Below are 9,734 nucleotides of genomic sequence, written 5' to 3' on the forward strand. Positions count from 1 at the left end.
AGGTTTCACGAGCTAGTAATAAGTCGCTTCCCACTTTTGACTTGAGTTGAGCCTAGCGCTAGGCCAATGTACTACTATAGTATTAGGCCTACTAGCTATAACGCTAGGCCTATGTCATGGGATCAGGTGAACTTGGGTCCGAGTTGACTGGAAACCGATGTCGTAATCCTACCTACCGTGCCTACCCTACATGCCTACTACCCTAACTAAGGCTGCTGAAAGTTGATTTCATGGTTCTCGTCACTGCCCGAATGGAATTTTCAGCCTGCATCAAAAAGTTCATCTTTTTCCTGATGTGCCTAAAGCCACATCTGATTTCACAGTTCTCCTCACGTCAGCACCCACGTGCAAATTTGGCCCACATCAAAAAAGTTCACCCTTCATTTTTTTAAAAAACAGCGTCAAGATCATGAAGATCGTCAGTCTAAAAACTGAACACTAGCACTATTGTATTGAATTGACATCTTTGCCAATACGTCAAATGCACTTGTTTTGGAAATGCATTTATTTGTACAAATTGGTCACAGTTGTGTGTCTTTGTACGTATAGAATGCAATGATAAATTGAGGGAGTAGAGGCATTTTTTTGAAAAACACATGTACGTGTGGTACGCCAGTCCGCGTACATTTGAGTCACCAACAGAAAAAAGGGAAGAGTCAATTTTGATAGACAATCAGCGCGCTGTTGCCGGAATGGGCTAAAACAGATTTTGCATATGATGGCGCTTGGTGCGTGGCAGGAAACTGGCACATTGCATGCGCCCGAGGTGATATGCATCAGTTGGCAGCAGTTGAAATCCACACTGTTCAAATACCACATCCGGATTTGCTTTGGATCATCCAATGAAGTGGTACCGCGAGTTTTCCAAAGCCGCAGTGATTCTTGCCGTCGACTCATGCATTAAAAAGGAATGTATGTCTTTTTTTGTCAATAAATTACAGTTGTTTGTCCTGTTGACTTTTAAAATTCTATTCTCTATGCAATTCAAATCCTTTTTCACAGTCAAGACAAGAGCCTTTGAAATGAGTTCAACCTTTATGCACACTGTGAGTGTGATGAACTTTAAGGAAAATTCCTTGTCAAATTTCTGGAGAAATTTGCTGATGAAAGATGATGAAAAACCCTCATCACTTTTCCAGGAGTGGCTGACGAGCACCTTGAGATCAACTTTCATTGGCCTAACGTGGCACGGTTCCAAACGTCGTGGCATACTCCCAGAACTGGGAGGTACACTCTACACGGGACAGTGGAGGGGGGGCTTGATGTTTTCATACCAGCAGAATCCCTGTCAAAGGTTAGAAAAATTGGCAAAGATCAAAGTGTCTGGGGAGAAAAATGTTCTCTTGTCGTGCCTGTTAGGGTATTGCATACAACTTAATACTGTATGTTCGAAGGGCAGGATATACATGTAATAGGAACCAGTCTTCTGTTCAATTCGGACATGATTGTTTGTTAAAGAAAGGCAAGAACGTAAGTAAAAGGTCTGAATTTTGCCCAAAATAGCGCATAGACAATCAAACCATCGCGGCCATAGGTTAATGAGTTATTTTTTAGTCATGTTAGTGTGGATGGCTTTTGGGGGAAAGATTTGATTGAAAATGCAGCTTTAGACGGAGTAAACGGGCACATTCAGAATCCCATAGTGTTACAAAGCAATGTGAAGTTGCATCTGTGAGGCACACAGTGAGTGCCTCACAATTCTGGAATTACATGTATGTTGATACTAGGCCCTCTCAAGTTTCCTTTGAGATTACTTTTATCAACCTTGGTGTCAACCTGCTTGCAGCAGTGCTTGCTTGTCATTTCCGATATCGGAAAGATTGCGAGAAGAAAACGTTAGTATCACACGTAGGATGTGGGCCAATTCCTAGAATGAGAAATTTCACACTTTTCCTTCCATGTTTCATGGTATTGTTTGTGTAAACCATTCTTGATAAACCGAGCATAAAGGGTGTGTAGTAAAAAGCCATGCTTTTGTTTATTTTTTTAATTTAGTGGCAAATTTTTAGCCTAATGTCTGACCGTTAGGCCAGCCTATATCATGTAGGCCTATGCTATACCCACTGCCTTCTGTGGCATTGCTTTTGATTACTGAAGTGTGCCGACTCGACTCAACTCAACTGATTAGACAACTTAACCATCTCTGCATCATATGAAAAGACAAATTGTCCGTCATTGTCCGTTAAACAAGTCGACTCATCCTCAGGCATGTCAGGTGTGTGTGTGTTGTTGGGTACCGGTCAACTCGGTCCCGAGCCAACTTGGTTCCTTATGACTATGAGAAAATGTATGTCGGAGATCATTATTATCAACAGACATTAATTATTTCATTGGGTGGTACATGGTCAGATATAGTCCCTTCGCCCATTTACCACTTCGCTCACAAGATGCCCAGTGACATTGGCAATGTCTGCAGTGCGGTGCGTGATAAAGAATAGCATCTTCGTTGGACTTCAGCTCAGGGTTGAAATAAAATTTCTGTTTGCAGTTTGGAAGAATCGGGGAGAAAGGAAAAGATTTCTGTCTTTGCTTTTCACGTACGGTATCAGATTGAGAAAATTGTTATCGATTTCCAGTCTTTTATATGTCCATTGATAATTGGATTTGTATCAGTTCTTGTAAAATGAAACAATTCGATGCTAAATGTAGTTTGTAATTTTGAATGATTTTAAACACGTACATGTATTTTCTACTGTGTGTTATTTCCTGTTTGTTATATGCATTATGTGTAACTAATGTAATTCATGAACATGTATGTAATTCGGATTTGCGCTGCGAGTCATGATAATTTGATGTATTAAACCATGAAAGGCTTCCCTTTCAAACGATGTTGCGTCTCTTTCATCCTCGGTTTCTTTATTACTGAACGTAATAAAAGTGAAGACCAAAAATTATATATAATGAAGCCTGAAAGAATCTAGTCTATCAACGCCTTGCTTGAAAAGTAGCCTTCCCAGTTGCAACCCCTAAATGGGACCGAGTTGATTTTGGACGGAGTCGAATTGTGACCGAGTTGATTTGGGACCGAGTTGACTTGGGACCAAGTTGACTTGTTGCATATTGAATATTGTCATCATCTCTTTGAGTGGCATCCTCTAATTTGTATTGTTGTTTTCTCCCCCTATATCGATAGTTTAGCCTGAAATGTCTTATTTTTGTACAAGGAAATTTGTAGTAAAATAACATGATTGTGACCCAGTAGAACTTTTCACCGCAAGATAGCAAGATAGAAAGGAGCATTGGCCCTTTTTTTTAATGTAAAAGCTGTACTGGTACATCAAGATTTAAAAACTAAAAGTGACCTACATCTGACTTTGGAAATTTTATCAAGTGATACATCTTTTCCCTAAAAAGTACATTATTGCATACAATCTATGTGCCTTTTGCCCGTTCTTTGTACAGTGGGATTTCATTTTGGTTTCCCAGTGTAATTGAGTTTTTTGAAGGAGATTTGATTTTTCAAGAAACTGTCATTGTGCTTGGTTTTTTTGGCATCGACTTCTTGTGTTGAAAACAAAATTATTAAAATGTAAGACAGATAATTGAACTGGTTATAAATACAAGTAAACTACCGTACTGTAGATAGGTTTGCGGTAGCACCATGGATATATATCGCTTTTTAGCATATGGGGTTCTGAAAAGAACCGGTGGTACTCAACGTTTCGGACAGTACATGTATGCTCTGTCCATCATCATTATAGCAAAATTTTCCAAATATTATCGTGATTTTAATATCACACCCCCACCATGAAATATCAGGAACAGAAAAAAGGAGAAAATACTTGTAACTAAGCCATATTTAGATCTATGGATACATACGCATGGCAGAACCCATTTTCAAAACTACATGTGTTTGTACACATGTACATCCAGGTGGTTCTGTGTACATGTATATGTATGTGAGCATGTACATGTATTTGTAGATATACCGGTACATGTACATGTAGCGGCAGATGCCTTTTGTCCTGTTGCAGCGTACGTGATGCGTTCATCCCTAAGCCAGTTTCTCCACACATTTTTATGCAAATTTGTGGGCTAGAATCTGTTTGTGTTGTTCTGTTCAAAGAGAAATGCTTCCCTCAGATTTTTCAAGGAATTTCTTCCTCACCACTTCCAGAGAAGACATGTACATGTACTAAGTTTCTTGTCCAAAATAAACAGAGCGTCTGAAATACGTGTAAATTAAGAGTAAAAATGAAAGGGGGCCTCCATGTACGCGTACATGTTGGGAGAAGTGTGAGAAATTAAGGGGAAAATTGTCTAAACTGTTCAGGCCATGTCACGTGAGAAATATTGTGTAGGATTATATATCACTATGAATTTGAACACCGTGAATTCGTTGTGAATTCGCAGTTTCACCGTGAAAATTTTTTTCACGGCGATTTCACGGTCGTTTACCATGTGAAAATACGGTGAAAATGCTCCTGGTCGTGACCTCCTGAGGACACCTTGAGGTGAGACAAAAAGCCGTGCAAATGCCGTGAGCCCTCTGAAGGAGTCCTCCCCTGCGGTTTGGTTAATCTAATAAACACTTTACGACCAATTAGCTTATGCCATTAACCAGGCCTCATAATAGGGCCAGTGAAAACACAAACCGCCCACTGTTTATAAAGTTACCAGGCACTTAACTGTGTGCTGCCCATGCCCACCACCCATCCTTGCTCAAGGCCACGATCAAATAGGTTGGTGTACAGTAAATGTGCTTGTGCAATGTACATGTACTGTACATACAACTTGTGGCCGGAAAATGGTCACAGTGCAGATACAGTAGATTACTGTTCCAGCGTTCCTGATACAACGCCCTATACTATACTTACTATACCGATCTAACGCTCTATTTTCATTTCCCCAACTTCACGCCCATTCACTGTGTATTTTTTATGTGGTTGCTTGTAGTGCTCCCGTTTACAAAGCTTTTTGGGATATAACGCTCAGACTTTTCGGTTACAGCGCTCTTTACCTTGGAAAATCGGATTCTTTGAAAATCAATCCATCTTCACAAGGCCGCCACGATTGGCTGGCCAGGCCTAGACAAGTTTCTTATACCAGAAAGAAAGACAGGAAAAGGGACAGTCGAGTATTCATTCCAGAACGATGGTAAAACCTGCCCATGGAGGATTAAAGTCCTCCTTCCTAAATGCCCACGCATCGCGCCTAGCGATTGCAACGGCGGAAGGAGGCTTGATGCTTACCCCGTTGCGCGAGGTTGCAACCCGTAGAATCACCTGTACACGAAAAGTCATTGCCTGCTATGATTATAAATGTTACTCGATAAACATGTAGACATGTCTGTATTCTAATATTCAGTCGGACAGTTTGTGTCATTGATCATGGGCAGGTTAGGTCGGCATGTGTGTGCTTAGAGTTTGCACGGCACGACCTTTGTACTACAAACAAACCGTGCATTATTACGACCTCACTCTTCCTGAAGAACGCAACGACCTATCCTGTTTGCGGCATATTGAGGGTAAAATGGCCATGGAGTGCACGTCCGTTTTCAGTTCTTTGAAATGACAAAGGAATGTGGTGAGTGCATATTTGTTTTTTACGTGTATGTTTTTTTAGTATACTGCCTCTCCACTGTAGAATAGGCCTGGTGTGCGTGACTCTTTGGAACATATGTTGACCACCCTCGAAATTCCCTCAACTTGCCACAGCTTTGTACATTTCGGTTATCCTATGCTTCCTGAACTCATTCAGAAAGGTACCCGTTTCGGAATAAAAATGTTGGTCGTTGATTTTTGGTGATGCAGCGCTCAGATTGACCTGCATAATGGTGACATTGGAGCAAGGATGACCCAAACTCTTTACACGTTGGCTACTGTAAAATTCCCCAAAAGGGTGGTTCGCCTTTGCAAGTTTCCTTTATCTGGAAACAAGCCAGTGATGTGCCCAATGGCCGTATTTAAATTCCACCTGGTGATGACGACAAATGGTGGCAGAACCACCTACATGTATTGGTAAAATAAGTTGCAGTTAAAAGATGAACTTAAGAGGCTTATTCTTCAGAGGAAAGTCGGAACCGAGGGATCGAAGCGTTTGGTCGGTGAAATTATTCTTTAAAACTGCGAATTGTAATACAAATACAGTGTTTAGTTAATGTGCACGGGTCTTTTTTCCCAGTCTGATATAAATTTCTTTCTTTCCAAATCTGATATCAGTATAATATGAAGTTTCCTGGTAGACAGTGTGGTCAAATAGTACTAACAGGAAGTGCAATTGGACTAACACTACTACCCTTAGTATTCATTGTGCACGAACTGACCGTCTCTGTCTACCAGACAAAGACCCGCCACAAAGAGCCTCGCGGGGGGGAGATCCCCGTCATACTGCGGCCGGACCGCCGCGCGTTGGATTGGCGAGAGGAGCTGCTGCGACAACTCAAGTCGGACCTTCTTGACGAGATCAACGGCATCCGCAGCGGGTCTCTCCCCGAGCTTCTCGCGTGTCACAACATCGACACGATCGACAAGAAGGAGCACCTGGGTAGGGGCGTGACCAAGGAAGTCTATCGCGGGGTGTACCGGGGTCGATCCGTCGCCCTGAAGATGGTCACCGACAAAGTGGAGGACATCAAGGCCTGCCGCCGCCGAAACAAGTACAAAAGGAAGTCTGACTGCTACGTCTATACCAATTACAAACTGGTGAAGGAGATGGCACTGACAATGCAATTAAATCATCCAAACATAGTGAAGGTACACGTATGCAGATTAGATCTGTCACTGACGATGACAGCACAGCGACAACATTGGACAACGGCAGTTGTCATTGACGTGCACTATACTTAAAAAAAAGCCTCTGACTGAAGCAAAAATTAACTTTACAAATATTTCTATAAGTAGGAAAAGAGCATATATATTTTAAAAAGTAAGCTTTTTGGAGAAATGTTATGAAGAAAATTATCTGAGAAGCTAGGCCTATCACCATATTGATATTTAGACTTTGAGTCCAGGCTTTACGTTTTCCCGACACTACCACGGTTTAATTGTGTTCCTAGGGCCTGGGTATATGTATTCGGAGTAACGACACAGCAATGGGAAGTCGTGGAGTGATATCGGTGTTTGAGATTGGGGAGAGGACAGCTGGAAGCATCTTGGGGCTGTTACCATGGGATAAACGTCTAGATGTAAGTTGCCTCGCAGGTTGGTGTTTGTTACTTTGTAACAAGTAAACTGTTGGCTAAGCAGTAATTAGATTCCTTCAGCTGTAAGCAAATTTCTGCATTGCAGCATGCAGCTCACTGTGGTCCTTGGGTATACAAATCAAGATGTGAGCATCAATATATAAGGAGGATCTTCGCTCAAGGGTAATTAATCCCTTCCCACGTTTTCCTGAATCACATTGCAAGCAATTAGCGAATTTCAAGAAATGAAAGTCTGGATGTGAGCATTCATTACTAATTCTTGATTCAAAGTGGACTGAGCGACTTAAACAACGAATATACCGAGCGCAATTAACTTACTGGATAACACTACCAACTTTTGAAAACAGCTGCGAGTCCAAAATCTTGCTACTGATAGTGTCGTCACTGATAAAGTGCATGCGCATTCAAAGTTGGATTCGATGTCTAGGCCAGTGTATTTCTTCTGAAATTTGTGAGCTCAGGCATTTTAATGGCCTTCAACGAACTGTTTGTTTCCATCCTAAAATATATATATATATATATGTCAGAAATCCCTCCTGCACTTTACGATAGGATATTGAGTAACAAGTATTAAATATTTTTTTATTTTCATTCTCACAGATGAGCATCGAGGTGGCCGATCTTCTTCATTACCTGGAGCATTCGCCTTTGGGCTCCCTGGCCGTGTGGGATTTTAAGACCCGCCAGTTTACGCTTGTGCATGGCAGACTCAAGCTTATCGATCTGGATGACGTGTCGGCCCAAGAACTATCATGCCAGAGGCATGCTGATTGCAACGTAAGGGTCGACACCCAATCGGGAAGAAGTAACATAGGTGAGTTGTGGAGCACCGCTCAATATTTTGACCCGACATTCCTCATTGAAGTTGACAGCCGTCGAGCTTTAAATATCTGATTCCTTAACTAGCCCTAACCCCGTTAAATTCATGTTTCAACCTACCTCTAAGTGCACCCACTTTTCGATTCTTATACCTTTAAACCGAGTAACCACATCCGTTAAATTCTCACTTATCCAACCTAATTCTTTACCTAACCTTACCCCACAACTCTCGATTTCTTAACCCGACTTCAACCATACCAAATTCTCTATAGCCCCAACACCATCTACTAACCGAATCTACTCGTTACTCAGTTAGATGCTAGAAAACTACAGATACGTTTGTCAGGACACAAATGCACTGTATCGGCTTTCAGATAAACAGACTTTGCTCATGTTAGAGATGAGTATTATATAAACATTTCATCAAAGTAACAAGCTGAATTCAACATTCGAACAAATTATGTACAAAATCAACGGCTGCTAGCCGAAACAGCCAATAATCCTCACACTAACTCTGTGCATTAACTCTCCCTTTCTCTGAAACCCTTACAAAATCCTGATCTCTGAAAATTTTGATTCAATTTGCTCTCTCTAAAACTACCAGAAAAATTGAATGCTCGTTTCTTACCCTAACCCAGATCATTTCCATTAATTCAAAGGTTAAGCATAACCCAAACCCCACCCCACAGGCGGCACACAGTCTTTCGCCTTACCTTGCTCAAGGCTCCATTTTAAACATTGCACTGTGATAACATCGGAGAAAATGTCGTTGGGGTGGATCCGCGAGGCTCTTTTAGAGAAAACGTTAACATTTTACGTTTGAATAGTGCGTGATCAAAGAAAATTCATAATAATTAACTCTTTAAAAATTAGAGTCACGATGTCTGTCAGGGTGGATCATTCTGATAAGTTTGGTTACACAAACGTACATTTAAAAATCTCAAACGTAATTTGATCTTTAAAAGATACCGATAGAGTTACCTACTATGTGAATGTCTTCTCCACAGTTGACAGCGACACCGGTCTGGTGCCGTGCGTCAACTCCACGTGTTACGGACTAAACGCCAAGTTCAACGTAATCAGCGCTGCCAGAGGCCTGTTGGAATCCCTGTTGGACAACACACCGCCTTTTGTCCAGCACGAGGTTGAAGACATCGTAGGTTTATCCAGCCAGGGAAAGATCCTGGCGAACGAGCTCAGGGAACGCCTGCAGCAGTTGATGTTTTTCACATTCAAACACAATTAGGAGAAACACGAAGAGGATTCAGTTGAAGACGGACACGAGAGCGGCGATTAGGCAGTTAAGAATTCGTGCGTGCCGCGGCCAGGGTCGATCAAACCACGATTGACAAGAAAGACTACATGACCTTCTGGCCGGTGCACATACTTCATGAGAATATATTGTGTAACAGTTTAAGCATGGTGCCATAAAAAGTGGTTTAAGTTATGCCAGCACTGAAATGTAGTTTGTATTCGATCACAGAACTAAGAAGATTCGACTGAAATTAAATTTGGCATTCTGTCAGAAAGTCGATTATGAACTCACGTGTGACTCAAAAGAAACGCATTTATTATGCATGCTAGTAATAAGAAACCTCCAAAAGCGGCCTACTTGTGCTCAAGTTCAGTCTTTTTAATCAACCTTCAGTGCCAACGTAGACCTTAACGGTGGGTCCATCTGTAAGCACGTTTGTAGTGTGCAACAGCTCGCCAGGCCTACGTCCACATGGCCCACATTGGCCACAATGTCCGCAAACGTTTGTGACCCAGC

The 9,734-nt window shown here is 41.7% G+C and overlaps 1 protein-coding gene across 2 annotated transcripts; it reads left to right on the top strand.

Moving 5' to 3' along the window:
• The first annotated feature begins 3,511 nt into the window (after positions 1 to 3,511).
• LOC147795540 (extracellular tyrosine-protein kinase PKDCC-like) lies at positions 3,512 to 9,508 on the top strand. Of its 2 annotated transcripts, XM_087131703.1 has the most exons (5): positions 3,512 to 5,526; positions 6,162 to 6,695; positions 6,998 to 7,126; positions 7,745 to 7,958; positions 8,971 to 9,508. In XM_087131703.1, exons 2-5 carry the CDS (start codon positions 6,168 to 6,170, stop codon positions 9,207 to 9,209), a joined length of 1,110 nt encoding a protein of 369 aa, XP_086987829.1. In that variant the 5' UTR covers positions 3,512 to 5,526; positions 6,162 to 6,167; the 3' UTR covers positions 9,210 to 9,508. The 2 variants fall into 2 exon arrangements, with proteins under 2 accessions (XP_086987829.1, XP_086987828.1); XM_087131702.1 differs by lacking the exon at positions 3,512 to 5,526 and having other exon boundaries at positions 5,533 to 6,695.
• The last annotated feature ends 226 nt before the right edge of the window (positions 9,509 to 9,734 follow it).

The sequence above is a fragment of the Acanthaster planci genome, unplaced genomic scaffold (assembly GCF_054643075.1).
Source record: "Acanthaster planci isolate LZ-2023a unplaced genomic scaffold, COTS_SCS Contig8, whole genome shotgun sequence".
In the NCBI taxonomy this organism is placed as follows: domain Eukaryota; kingdom Metazoa; phylum Echinodermata; class Asteroidea; order Valvatida; family Acanthasteridae; genus Acanthaster; species Acanthaster planci.

What these genes read in the sequence shown, in the direction of transcription:
- LOC147795540 (XM_087131703.1), top strand. Translation starts at nt 6,168, where the DNA reads ATGAAGTTTCCTGGTAGACAGTGTGGTCAAATAGTACTAACAGGAAGT. An exon ending in ATCATCCAAACATAGTGAAG is followed by an intron (nt 6,696 to 6,997) that starts GTACACGTATGC and finishes TTGTGTTCCTAG; the next exon opens with GGCCTGGGTATATGTATTCG. An exon ending in ATCGGGAAGAAGTAACATAG is followed by an intron (nt 7,959 to 8,970) that starts GTGAGTTGTGGA and finishes TCTTCTCCACAG; the next exon opens with TTGACAGCGACACCGGTCTG.